Below are 15,082 nucleotides of genomic sequence, written 5' to 3'. Positions count from 1 at the left end.
ATACACATCTCACCACAGGGGAGTCATCAGTAGTCAGGTGACAGTTGGTCACTCGCAGAAATACCTTTTAGTTTTAGGCAGTAAAAAGATAACTTTCTAAAAGCATGTTTTCCAGAGCAGTAATGTACAATGGGACCGGGCTATTGAATTGGATTTTAAATGACTATTAAAATGAATTCCTGAAATGTTTTAGCTGTTCCCTAACTGAATTTAAAATGTATTCAGTGTAACAGTATAAATCAGTGGTAGACTATGGGAGAGCCAGCCTTGCTGTAGTGAAAATAACTTTGGAGGTTTTCCACTGCCAGGATTTCTTAAACATTAAATATAGATGTCCAAATTTTTAAATGCGATGCCCTGTGGGCATTTAAAGTCTACTAAGTGTGACTAATGAGTATTAAAAGGAAGGTAAGGGTTATTTTGATTGATGATTGAAATGGCAGTTTAAAACTGTGCACCCAGGTGGTAGTGATTGGCTGAAGGAAGATTTTTACAGTGCCAAAGTGACAGTTTAGTGGATGGCACAATGAGGTCTGCAGTCCGCCGGTAGCAATTAATTTACAGGTCCTTGGCTTCTTTCGTTCCATACACTAGGGACTTATAACTACATAAAATGGGCCAATAAGGTATATATAACTAACATTTTTGATAGGGAGTGCACAAGCACTTTACCACTAGTTAGTAAAGGTAAAGTGTACAGAGTTCTATGGCCAATAAAAATGGGCTCAGCAAAAGAAGGCAAAAATCTGGGCGAACACCACACAAAAGATGGTCATTTTCAACTGAAAACCAGTAAAGTTAGGATGTTAGCAGACTTTTAATGATGATATCTCCAGAAGCATACGTTTTTGAATGATGGTTTAAAAATGGTTATGGACACTTTTAATCAGCACTGGAAAAAGAATTCTATCCCAGCATTGCCTTTGTGTTTGGAAATTGGTGATATCAACTCCCACAAAACTGGTTAGAATGAGGGTTGTGCGGACCGATGAATAAGAGAAGAACTTCTATCAGCTCTGTAACTCTCAGATGATGCAGGAGATAATCTTCAGATGCTCAGCCCATGCCTGCTAAGCTGGTGATTCTCTTAATTCCTGGGCATACTCTTTTCCTCAAGTTGTTCTCCATGCAGGTCGGGCAACTAGAACCAAAATCCTGTGGACTGTGTCAACTTGCCATTGACAAAGATTATTGGCTCTGCACTCCAGAGATCTTTGGGCTACAAGAAGCTCCAGTGTCCAGCACCTCATCTTCCAAAGATCAGCATCCTCACTGCATTCTCTGCCTCCATCTTTGGTGAGCTGCCTATGGTCCACTTGCAATTCTGCGCCTTTGGCCTGTGGGTCCTCCCGAGGGTCTTCTCTTGCTTCAGTGGGCTTCTCTGCTGGCTCGGGCCTGCTCTGACTATCCAGCACTTGGTGAGTCCATTGGACCTTGCTAGTCCCAATCTCTTCACTTTCCTCCTCATTTGTATCTCCCAAGGCTTAGTGGTACTCCCGCCGGGCATCGACAACCTGCGTGGGACAGCTCCTGCATGGCTCCTGGTCTTCCTCTGCATTGCCTGGTCCTCACAGCTGCAGCAACAAGGTCACCCTCGTATCTTCTGGACTGCCCGGCATCAGTGGGCATTGTTCTTTCATGCCTCCTGGTCACGTCTGAGTGGTGTGGGCTCTGTACCCTCTGCTAACAAGTTCTTCACTTCTAGAATCCACCCTTGTATTCCACGGACTCCTCTACAGTCTTCTCCAGAGGCAACTTCACTGAAGTCTCCCATTGTCGTCTATGGCAGGCTCCGACGTCACTTCACCCCTATGCACTCGGATTCGTTGGTGCAGGTAACATGGTTCCTGGGGCATCCTCGGATGGAGTATCTCTCCAACCTTTTGTCTTCCAAAGGGTTTCTTCATGGTCCTCTGGGAAGGCTCCTTCTTCTTTAAAACTGCAACTGTGACTTCTCTATTGACTTCCATTGGGGAGGCAACTGTGTTTTCCACTCTGCACACAGCCTCCGTGGAGTTCCTGGGTACTTACTTTGGGTGGTTCCTTGTGTCCCCTTCTTCTCCGAGTCTTCTGGTCCAAGTCCTATACTCCTTTGCAGTTGGCATTCTACTTTCTTAGTATAGGGTTTGGTCTCCCCTCGAGACCAGTGTATATTTGTGCTACTTACCTGATTATTTCGAAGTATTCTGGTGTATTGTGCTGATATCTCTGGGTAGGAGATATACCAATGTATTTGTGATCATGTGGTGTAATAAATAGACTTATTTTTATATAAACACTGCGTGGTTCTTTTTAATTTAACTTACATTATTGATTAACGTTGGTAAAATGGGCTACTTTACACTCCTTCAAGATAGGTCTGAAGGCTGCTCTCATCAGCTACCACTTTGAGGGCTTTCTATGGTTATCAAAGACCACTAAAATCACCATAAGGGTTGCCTGGGTCCGTGGGTTAATGCAAGGTGCATCACTTAAATAAATGTGAACCAAATACTAAGCCAGCCTACTACACTGGGTACATCTTCCTGGGCATTTCAGCACAAAGTCCCGCTCCTCAGAAGAATATATATTTGGAAGACACAGGTGACACATCTTGGGAAAGTTCACTCCTTTTGCAGAGCGAGTCAAAGCACAACACAAAGGGTAGGGCACAGAAGGCAGCATTGATGTGTATTTGTTCAGCCACAGACCATATATCCTGGGCAGGATTATGCTGTTTACTGGGAAAATCTGGGGACTGTACAGCCCCACACATCTTTAGGCAGGCCTATGTTCAGAACAAACCTAAAAAAAATCTCAATGTGAGGAATAAATTAGATTCTCAACCTATACAGCTTTTTTTTTTAAATGGCAACTACATGCCAGTTGTCACATCTACTATAAGGAAGACATTGATTTAGCGGAAGGGGTTTTGCCAAATATTATCATCAGGACCCAATCCTAACAACTTGCAGTCCCTTTCACGCTGCTTGAGTTTACAACAAGTTACCAATTTTCATTTTAACCATGTGGTCCTCTGTATTCGATGGACCTTTGATAGATGGGAGGGACTGGCATAAGATTGACAGAATCCCAACTATGAGGACCTAATCAAAGAAATAATGTATTCAATATAACCAAAATAACATTAATAATGACAGACTCTGATTACTTATCAATATGCTTTTATCTAAATTAATGTGAATGCTCATCAAGTGCAATACAGTTAAAATTATAGATCATCACACAAGAGAAACAACATTACAGTAATTCCTAATAACATCTCAAAATCGTGTCATAAGAGAGTGGATAGGCGAAGAGACAAAAGAGTAAGGAACATTTGCAAAATAGACTAATGCAAAGCATATCATACGAACTTAGAAATAACTATAGCACTAAATGCTAATAGTCTGGAAAGCTACCCTCCGGCAGGAAGGGTAAGCTGGGACACCCTCAAGAAGGTATGAGGAGCAAAGTCAAAGAATCAGGATCAGCAGAACAAAAACCAGCCAATCAGGTAAGGAAACAGCAACACAGCTCTCTCCTCTCGCAAAGTCAAAATCTTTCTCTAAAGCCTGCCTAACTATATATTCTAACACTAGTAGTTATACCCTTATTCACTAAAGATCCAACACTTCATGTATCTAAACCCCAAAAATCCTCAAATCCCATTGACTAGAACAGGGGGTGTCTGATCACTCCACTTCCAGTGTATTTAACTTTCAACTGTTCCTTTGTCTTTAGAGAACTGTTGTCATTTTCCTTCAGCAGAGGAAACTCCTATAATCTCTTCCACGGGCTAATGTATCAAAATCACAGCATAAGTGTCCACATACTCCAGTTGGCAAGGAAATTCCATTAATAACATGCATTACTTCCTCCACACAGCCTTGACCATCATCAGTAACTCACAAAGGACAAAATACATTTCTTTGCAGCCTATGTTTTAGAAAGCAAATTAAACCTAAAAAGACCCTTGAGGCCTTCTCTGCAGAACAGTAAAATGTGCTCTAGGAAAAACAAATACACATGTAATTATCGTTGTCACTACAAAGCTTCATTATTAATACTCTATAAATGCTTTGCTTGCATTTCTCTTCACGTTATTTATATTTTTCAAACAGTTAGTGAAAAGGGAAATATCATGTCTTTTTTAAATTTATGGCTTCGATCATTATTTTCTTTGGCTGTTATTTCTGCATTAATCATTTGAGGCCTACTAGAAAAATACTGGAAATACTGATTTCCTTCCAGCACGCATTTGGGCAACTTCATCTTCCCGTTTTTAGTTTTACACTGTTAATTTTCACACCATTTTTTAAATAATCCACAGAAAGAGAAGTTTGATCCGAGCAGGTTTCATTTAGCAAAACCCTGCTCCATCAACATCTTCAAATGGACTGAAGCCAAATTCCTATATTTTACTTCAGTATACATGTCCTTACAATTCACATCACACCTGTTTCCCTAAATATCTGCAAACACATTACATATATACATCATATGCTACAATTCTCAACATACCCTGAAAATGATAAGTTGATGTTTGGGGATCACAATTTCCAAATACATTAAAAGCTAACATTTGAGTGGTAATTCATGCTGAGTTGGAAAATTATTTCCTTGTTGACAGAGGGCACTTGCTTCTAGGGATCTTAGGATCTAAGGCTTAAACCTTTAAGATTGTTGTAGCATAATGGATCTTTTTACCATCTAAACATTTAAAGGAATGGCCTTCAAATATTTTAGTGATAGAACCATGTTTTTGTAAAAAAAAAAAAAAAATCCTCAACCCTTTGCCTGCCAGAATTACAAACATATTTTCTCATATTTAGTCTATGAAATTGAAAGCTCTGAACATATTTAGCAACTCAGACATAGAAGTCATATTCATTTGTTCCTTTTAGAAATACATGATTGCCAAAATGCTAGTGGCAGCCTGACCCTGCTAAAAGTGTATCCACAGTGTAATTTTTTTGATCAGAAATAGAAGGAGGAATATTGAGGGTAATTTGGAGTCTTGATTCCATCCCCTTCTTTACTTTACTTTGCACAGGCAAATCATCCCCAGGGGGATCTCTCGGCGCTATGAGAGAAGATAGAAAGGTGGGGATGCACATCTAGAATAGCCATATCTTTAAAAGTCTCTTAAAGTTGGACAGCTCACCGCAGGCCCTAATGTTCTGTGGCAGTTTATTCTAATGACTCACAGCCAAATAGGAAAAGGCTCTACCGCCCTTCCGTGCCCTCCATATTTTCTGGGTACACAAAAGGTTGACATTACTAGATCTCAATTGATGGGCCGGTTGATACCACCTAAGTTTTTTTCTGAGATAGGCAGGGCCTTTTCCCTGTAGTGATCTAAAGACCACGCAGAGCATCTTAAAGATAGCTCTTTTCCTCACCGGGAGCCAGTGTAACTTTTGTTAGGCTTTTGAATTCATTCCGGCAAGAGCAACACCACCCGCGACTAAGGCACGGGCTGTGCTTTTGATCTTAATACCACAGTGGACGATTCCACCTTCAAATAGTGGAGACAGAACTACAGACGAACAGAGGTGTGATCGCGCTCTCCGTTTGTACTAGGAGCCTACGGGCCCACCAGTTCCCGTTGATTCTACGCCACTGTATTTGGGTGGCCTTTTGGTGCCCTTTTTTTTTGGATCAAATATATTTTATTGACAGTTGCATTCAAGTAAAACAATTCAGCCAACAGATAGACATAGCCCTAGTGCAATGCCGCCCCACGATCCACTACCATTATCAGGAAGCCGTGTTCCAGAGCAAAGTACCTTGTGTCCGCGCAAGAGGGCTGAAGTCCCGCACGGTATTCAAACTGTCTTTCGAAAAAAAAAAAACACCCCGCCTCCCAAGAAGCCTCCCTAACTCCAACTACCTTGTCCTGAGAATTAACCCCTACCCTCCCTCCCCCTTCCATCCGGTGTGTATAGCTATGTGTGTGAGTGGCGTACAAGTGTGTTTGGTGCTCTTTTTAAACTTACATCACCAACACCAGTCCTGAGGAAGACCCCGTAGTAAGGTGGCAACTAAACTTACATCCTAGAGGGGTCGAAACGTCGACTTTATCACCTGTACCTATCCATGAACAACAGACTAATATCACTGTGTTCCAATATATGGCCTAGGATCTGTATCATCTTCCAATGTGGTTCTTGCTAATAAATGCATATGTGATGTCAAATAATAGACTCTATGAACTCACTGGATCTTTAAAAAACCTTTCCTAAATGACCCCCAACCCTCACAATCACTTTACCCACCCCCTTCCTCTTTCCTCTGGGCAAATTGTATATATTGTAATATGATTTGTGTAATATTGCTTGTAAGAGGATGTGATTAAATTACATTCCTCTTTACATTATCGTATTATTGTCTTTCACTCCAGATTTAGTATAAAGGATTGTTTGTTTTTATAATATGTCCGCACTGGGATCACTTTCCTTGTAACATATAAATACCCAGGTCCCAGTACTTTTTAGGTCAGCCCTTTCTATGTAACAGTGTAACTGGTGCAGCAGAGGGTCCGAAGGAGTCTGTGCCGGCTTGTTGAGGGCAAGGTGGGCTGCTGTATTCTGCACTACCTGGAGTCGTGATAGGAGGTCTTCACTTGCTCCCACCAGTAGCGAGTTGCCATAGTCCAGCCGACTCACCAAGAGTGACTGAACAAAGATTTTCCTTGCCGACAGAGGGATCCAGGGGAAGATCTTCCTAAGCATCCTCATGGTGCCAAAACACACGCCTGATACCGTTTTGACCTGCTCCTCCATGGATATCTATCTTAATGCCCAGGTTCTTCGTGCAACTCCTAGGTGGGGGGGTCTTCGCCCAACTCAGTGGGCCACCACTCAGGAGACCGGATTGCTTCAGCCTTCCCAAACAGCAGGATTTCAGTTTTTGTGGAGTTAAGCTGTAAGAAGTTCCGCCTCATCCAGGTGGCAATGCTAGACATGCAGCTTCTGAATTTCAGTTGGGTTGACGTAATGTCCTCTCCAATGGGGACAATTAGCTAGGTGCATGTCATCCGCATATGAGATGGTCTGAAAGCCATGGCCACTGATGATGTCAGCCAATGGAGTCATGTATACATTAAACAGGGGAGGATTCAGCTTGGATCCCTGCGGCACGTCCCTGTCGACCCCTGTGGTGTGTGATACAAACGCATCCAGCTGGATGCTCTGGGTACGACCGGAGAGAAAACTCTGAATCCACTTAAGAGCCCTACCCTGCACCCCAATCCCCCTCAGTCTACCTAGCAGCTTCATATGCGAGATGGTGTCAAACGCTGCTGACAGATCAAGGAGGACTAGGAACACTGGGGTCCCTCTATCCAGTGTCATCCTTATGGTGCCTGTCACCTCTAACAGTGCGGCCTGCGTGCTATGTGATGCCCAGAATCCATACTGCAAGGGATCCAGAAGGCTGTTTTGTTCCAGGTAGTTGGATATCGGTTGGTTCACCAAAGTTTCAGGACCTTCGAGCAACAGGGGAGAAGCGAGATTGTCTGTAGTTCCGCTGCGCATTCGGGTCCGCTGCAGCCTTCTTTAAGAGTGGCTTCTACACTCCCAACTCATTTGACACCTACTCTCAGCCAGAATATGAGTGAAAAATACTTTAATAATATCTCATTAAAGGGTCTTTGTCACTTTGTTTACTTTCCACTAAAACACAACCCTGTTTTAAGCATGATATTTGTCTCTTTTCTATAGTGGCATAATAATTGCTTCTCTTGCCCAGAGCCTGATGTCCGCCTGAGATTCCCCCAGCTTGAAAACTTGTGCTTTAAGGTCTCAATAAATTGAGAGGAAACTTTGCTGAGATTCTGGAATCTGTGTAGTCTTTTGTTTTACCATCGGTAAAAATAGCTTGTTTTAAACATTCTTAGGTGACAGATTGAGGATGCTGAAAGCTAAAATTTCCGGTGGCATTGCAGCTCCTAACGCAAGTCCCAAAGTGCCCTGTTCCTGTATCAATGGGCACTAACAAAGCCCTCTCCTTTAAGCACCATACTGCTCCCTCTGGGGAAACATCCTTTACAACGCAACTTTTACCACGCAGTGCCTTTACGACGCAACTTTTACAACGCAAACCATTACAACGCATTGCGCTGGGGGGCGCTCTAGGATAGGGAATAGGTTTAATTTACTATCCAACACCTTCCCTACTATCCACGGGGACTGGAGTTGGAATAGTAAATTAAACTATTCACTATCCAGCGCCCCAAAGCACTATGCGTTGTAAAGGCATGTGTTGTAAAAACAGCGTTGTAAAGGCATGCGTGGTAAAAGCATGCGTTGTAATATCATACATCCCTCACTCTGTCATGTACATAAAACTCATCAAAGTCTTTACTTGTACACCTGTCCCCTTACGTTGTGTCAATTACCCCTATGCTCCTCACACTGGCTGCGTGTAACTCCAATGCTCCTCATTTTCTCTGTCCATATACACAAAATTCTTCATGCTGTTTATTCCTCTACACCAGGGCTCACACGCTGTCAGCGAGGCCAGACATTCCTCTTTTAAATGTGTATACCATTTTAAAGTTTTAATGATCTTTATTGTTTTTAATTATATCCCATGATTAACTTTTAGCCTTCTTTCATGGGACTTTGTAACATTATTTTGATTGCACTTTCATTATGATATTATGAACTGCGCTTTAAAACGTGAGACACTTATCTATTACATAGCTTTGGAATGCCCAGTTTGTAACCCTTCCACACTCCTCTTAACCCCTTACGTGCTCGTGATGGGACCATTCCGTCACCAGCCACGGTGGGGCTGTGCTGGTGACGGAATGGTTCTGTCACGGCCCGGCCGCCGCGCCTGTGCGGCGCTGATTCCGCGCCTGCGCTGAGTGGTCCATTGAGCGGGCGGGGCTGTGATGGACCATTCAGTCACAAGCACAGTGCCACACCCTGCTCGTGATGGAGTGGTTCGGTCATGAGCATGGTGGCGCCGCGCGGCCCCCCCTGCCCCCTAGCGCTGCGGCGGAATTACCGCCGCGGCCATGGGGTTAAAGTGCTCTGTCTCTCTAGATCCATGGTGAACAAAGAGACTAATGCGACAAATTATAAGGTATATTTGTTTCAAATTCTGGCCTTGCTAGTGCACCAGTACACTACATTTTTTAAAATCATGATGAAAAAGTTCTTAACGAAGCTTTGCAAATAACATCCAAGGCATGTCTTACATTATATGCTTGTCTCTGTTTCCGTTCTGTGCATTTAGAAAACAACAAATGAAAGAAGAATATCAAAAAAAGTTACTTTTCCTGCCCGGACCTTAAAGTCCTATTCGGTAAGAACATCTTGGTATTGGAGAGCCTGGCACTGTCTTGGCGGATGCTGTAAGAAAAGAGAAAACATGTCTAAGTAAATGTGTGTTTTTTGGGGTCTGGCTTGTCAGAAAAGCTATTTGCTGATGTGTTGTTTACCAATTCCCTAAACTAAACCCAGAGTGCGCCTTGGCTCCACCCAGAGCAGCATCACCCTCTCACTTCAAATTAGCTACGTGTTGCATCCCTCTGCCTTTCAGGTAGTGCTTTAATTGGAATGCATGGGGGACCAGATAATGTTTGAAAAGAACACTCAACTGTTTTTCACATTCAGTAGTTTCTCTCCTACATACATTTTTTACAGAAAGGAATTATTTGTTTTACTGTTCCCCAGCAAATGCAAAACCATAGGGCAGAGTGTAATGTGTTAATCGGCATGTGTGCTAGCAATGCATTTAAACTGCATTTTTTGAATGGCTGTGTTTACATGCGATGGAACACATTATGGGTAATGAAGTGTGAACAGTGATTTTTACAGCTCGTTCGGGCACAGTGTTTGTGCAAACGCAGTTTTACTCATCAGTTTCCTCTATAATATTTGGCGGAAACTGTGCACAAAAGGCGAATGAGCTGTGTTTGCACTATTCTTGTAATTGGCACAAAGGAAAACCCATACTCAATAATTGTAACACTTTTTTTTGTTGCTTTCATCTTGGAATGAGTCCCTTTAATTGTGTAGAATACTGTTTTAGGTATGGTTTAGAGACAGCTTTACCTGTTTCACCTGTTTATCGAAATTAGTTCACATCCTTAGTAATGCTACAAACAGAAAGGAGCAATAGACCAGTTTCCTTCGGCCACTACGCTGTTAGAGCATCATTCATATTTTTATTCAGGCCACAGAAAATCATACATTGCGTGGTAGACTGGTTCATCCTCCTTTAGTCAGTGGCTTACAAGAAGAGTCAGTAAAATATAGAATCAGCCCACAGGGTAGCCATTTAGGGGCAGATTTATGATGACTGGCGCATCCCCAGGGATGCGCCAGTCATCCTGCGCCGCTGCTCCGCCACCCATGGTGCGCCGCATTTACAATGCGGCGCACCATGGGGCAAAAACGGCACAGATGCGTGACGCATCTGTGCCGTAAAGGTGGCGCATTGCTGGAGCTACATCGCAAGCGCGACGCAGCTCCAGCAAGGCTCGGGGGTGCCCCATCTCCACAATGCTGCGTCAAGACCTACGCCTGCTTCAAGCAGGCGCAGGGTTTTGACGCAGCATTGTCCTGAAAGTGACTGAGTGAAATCTTATAGATTTCACTCAGCCACTTTTAGGAGGCGTTCCTGCGCAGGAACGCCCCCCCCCCTGCGCAGGAACAACTCCTTATGGCGCAGGGCTTTACAACGTGACGCATCTCCTAGATGCGTCATGTTGTAAATAGGGCGCATTGTTTGCGCCGCCGTTGCGTCAAATAAAGTGACGCACCGGCGGCGCAAGGCCTTCATCAATCTGCCCCTTACTTTTGTTTTTCCAGCATGTGTGATGACATTTTGCTGGCTTATTGTCCTGCCCCTCACCAGAAAGGTACAGGCAAATGAGTTTGTGTCAATATGTGAACTTCTGCTCTCCCTGTTCACCTTTTGAGCTGCTCTTCACTGGCCAAGGTGATGTTTGCTCCTGCTCTACATTGGTCTCCTTATAAGGACTTACTTACTTTGAGTGAACCCAACTGCAGCTCTACTATATATTGACTATCACCACCATTATCATCAGCACTGTTACCACAACCATTTCCACTATTTCCACCACCACCATAACCACCCTCAATATCATCAACACCATTAAAACTGCCATCATTACCACTGCAATAAACACCACTGCACCCTTACCATCATCGTTTACCATTACCACCACCACAAACACAACTACTGCATCACAATCATGAACACAACCACTATTACCACCAGCCTCACCAATACAACCCAAAAAACATTACCACCACCATTATTGCCATCACCTGCAACTCCACCATCATTACCACTCTGACTACAATTATCACCACTTCCACAACTATCAACACTGCTAATGCTACCTCCATCAACAACACGATCACCACTTTCACCACCACCATCAAGAATACTAACACCACCACTCTATCACCAAAGCCCCCACTATCACCAACATAACACTTCCACGGTTGCTGCCAACATCGACAGATCTGTTGATGCTACAACATCACTTGTCTCACCGGCACCACTACCCTTACTACCACCACCACAGCGTTCTTGTGTGTCTCTGTGTGAGAATTGTGTGATGGACAGTGTTTGTGTGTAAGAGAAAAGGTGCTGACATGTGAGAGCTGTGTCTACTAGCAATAATAAAGGCTAAACGTTTTGGCTTTGCTTTTTTCAATATATTTATTTGTTTTCTCTATTTCTCTTATTATCAGTTACATGTGAATATTTTCTTAATTTATAGTCATTTCACATGGTATGTTCACCTAGATCCCATGCAATCTGTATTTACCTCCTTTTGCCTCTTTGTGTAATATCTTTTTGTGTAAAGCAGTCGCACCACGTGTGGAATATAACATTATATGTAAAATAAACAAATACATTATACTAAAGGAAGCAATAGAAAAATGTTAAACTGATGGGAGAAATTGTTTGCTCATTGATGTTGTTTCGACTCTGGCTTTACAAATACTTTAGGATAACTATTTTATATTTATACATACATAAAGTTATAAATGGTGAGAGTAATGTGGAGATAATGTATGGAAAATGAGAAAACAAGTAAGTTAGGTCCTTAAACCTTTTTAAAAGGTCCTCTTAAATGTGTTAGATGAACTCATGCTATATAAAAGATCCTAAATACTTTCTCGTGTTTTGTATTATATATTCCGTAGGTCATCCAAGTGATTGTTGGGATCTCAGCGGTGTTTGGGGGAGTAATTGCTGTGAATATTGATGTGTTTACCCCTAGCCCGTATCTCTCTGTGACCTTCTTCTGGATCCTAGTAGCTGTAAGCAAACAACAATTTAAGTCTTTAAGTATCTTGTCATATGATGTTCTATTATATATGTATGGTAGTATATGGCAACTTTTGTTTGGCTTCTGGACTACAATTGCTTGACTGCAAATTGGGTTAATCTCATATTAGCTAGATCATAATCATTTGCCTGTGCAGAGCTGAACCCCTATTTTTTAGGTCAAGCTAACTGCATGCGCTGTCTCTACGAGACCTGCTGTGATCAGTCAGTGGGCATCAAGTGCATTCCGTTTCTTGTGATTGCTTTTCATTTGTCTATGCGAGTTTCCTTTAAAAATACTTGCTTGCTAGTGGTCAGTCCTGCCTCTATGTCCCTCCTTTCTCTCTGATGTTGCTCCCACATTAGCAGGGGCTTAGTACTATCTCATTCTGCTCTGGCTCTTTATCTGTTCTCTGGGGGACTATATTTTTCTTGGTTTCCCGCTCCGTTACTGTTTGTCTGTCTTCAGCTTCAGTGCCCTTGCTGCTTACATTTAAATATAGCCTTCTTCCTCCCACTCCACTTAACGCCACAGTTGTGTTACTGCTGCTTCCCCTGCCGTGCTTCCAAATCGCTTGCTTGTTTCTTCTGCTTTGGCACAATGGTATGGGAAGGCTCTCCTTATGCACAGTGGCTCCCCGTGCCTTTTCATTCCAAGTCAAGTGAAAACAGGCCTGTAAATCTTGTCACTGCACTTTCATGTTTCACAATGGTGGCTTTTTTATTTGATCACTTTAACTTGCTACCCTACAGTTGTTCCCAATTGCCATAGGGTTTAGCGCTGTTTCGACCCGGTGATTTTAGCGTGTGTTTGTGCATTGCTTCGCTCCGCTCGAGTATGCACTTTACATTGTCCCCAGGGCACAAGCAGGCTAGAGTGCTCCTGTCTCAGTATGCATTCTACGGTCCCCCCGGGGTTGAAGCAGGTACCCATTCCAATGTGCCTTTCTTTCATTTAGTGGTGAATAAAGCATATTTTATCAGAGCTGCGCCCATTTCACGAGCGCTTCTCTGGTTTCACTTTCTTTGTTGTATATTTCCGGCTCCTCCATTCCACTTTTTCTGCTCCCTCTCCCAATCAGTCTACTGGCTCCAGCAGAGGAGGATGGCTAGGCAGATGGAGGAGGCGGCTTATGCTGCAGCCTGCCTCAGAGCAGGGGGCACTGCTGTCTGTGCCTGCTCCTCGCAGCTGCCCCAGCCTTCGAATGCCTCTGGTCTCCGGGGAGAACTGCAGGTATGAGCTCTTTCTGTGAGCTCTGTTGATCAGTATGGCACCCTTTCACGAGCGCCACGCTGGTTTTATTTTCACTGGCCTATATTTTCAACCTGCTACTCCACTAGGGTGACCACGCGTCCCGGATTTGCCAGGACGGTCCCCGTTTTTCACCAGCTGTCCGGGCAGATTTCGAGAAATTTTTGGAGAGGGTAGACTAAAAGTGGGGGAGGTGTTTTTTTATGTTTTACAAAGCGGGGATAGTTAGCAGTTTACTTCACAGGCAAGTTACTGGGTTTAAAAATTGCATCTTATGTATGTTCTTTCTGCCTGTTTTGTAATTCTCTGCTAAGGAGAACTGTCATTCTGTGCGCTCGCGTGACGTAAAATTATAGTCCTTCTTCTATTTTTGTGAAATGTCCCTTTTTTTGCTTTAAAATTCGGGTCACCCTATACTGCACCCCACTCTCTCTGCTCTCCATTCCCCTCCCTTCCAATCACTCACACGCTCCAGTCTGCCCTTCTTCACACCATCCCCCACCTCCTCACTCATCACAGCTTGCCCCCTCCTTGTTATGCTTTTAAAGTGAAGGATCTGAAAGGACGGATCGTCTCTTGAAGAAATATTTAGGCAAAGTAACTAGCTTCCTTCTGAGACTTTGAGCTTTGTTTAATGTCACTTGTCTTGGAATGCTAAGAGGTTTGTATAAATATCAGATGTATGCAGTGGACTTGCACTCACCCTCCCTTCCACCCCGCCTGTTTTCCACACCCAGAAGATAAGAACAGCCATTGCTTGTTTCTTTATCATCTGCTTCTCCTGCCTTTTCACCTTTCTGTTGCCCGTTCCCTTTTTAGGTCTCGCCTTGTTAGCGCATGCGTTGTATCAGCGAGACATAAAGTAATCTGTATGTTGGCTTAAACTCTGTGTAATTTGTTTTTCCGCTTGCGATTGGTTTTCCTCTGGCGTTGCTGTTCTTATCTTGCTTTCTGTTGATCCTATGGTAACTTCCGTGTAGTCCTGAAGCATCGGCGCCTAACTACAGTTTTCGTCCGCTCCGCTTGCACTTGTTTTAATTGCGTGCAGTGTGCCATCTGTTTTCTCACTCCGCGTTTGTTTATTTATTTTGGAGATCACCCCCTGCGTCTGTAACTGAAGACTCTCGTCTGTGGGATTATACGCTGGGCAGTTATTTTAGCATCTGTAACCAGAGAGGCAGCATTGTATCACAGAATTGTGCCGATTGTGCATTTTTTTTTCTGCGGATCATTTTTTTCAATACCATAATTTTTTTCAATATCAATTCCGTATGCCAACTCCAGACCGCATTGCTACCCCCCCCGCCTCCTGTTTTGAGAATGGCCACTTGCTGACACAACGTTCTTGTATCCTGGGCTTCATGGTGTTTATTTTTTTGCATGGTCCGAAATGCTACTGTTTAGGTTGTTTGTGGCGTTTAAGTAATTTTTGGGGTGGAAAAAGGTCGGACTGTGTTGGCATAACGCTAGTGCAGCCACACACAGGGCCAGGTTCACAAATGCGATGTCAGAATTTTCATG

General features: G+C 43.3%; 1 protein-coding gene across 1 annotated transcript in view; it reads left to right on the top strand.

The window, feature by feature from the left end:
* MLC1 (modulator of VRAC current 1) overlaps positions 1 to 15,082 on the top strand; it is a 304,614-nt gene that overhangs the window by 209,436 nt on the left and 80,096 nt on the right. The window contains exons 7-8 of the mRNA XM_078656639.1: positions 9,232 to 9,300; positions 12,186 to 12,302. Of these exons, the coding sequence (XP_078512765.1) occupies positions 9,232 to 9,300; positions 12,186 to 12,302 (186 nt within the window). The remainder of the gene's footprint in view (positions 1 to 9,231; positions 9,301 to 12,185; positions 12,303 to 15,082) is intronic.

Source organism: Lissotriton helveticus, chromosome 1_1 (assembly GCF_964261635.1).
Source record: "Lissotriton helveticus chromosome 1_1, aLisHel1.1, whole genome shotgun sequence".
NCBI classification, from domain to species: Eukaryota; Metazoa; Chordata; class Amphibia; order Caudata; family Salamandridae; genus Lissotriton; species Lissotriton helveticus.
Note: the sequence above shows the minus strand (reverse complement) of the source record. Positions and strands in the feature narration are given on the sequence as shown.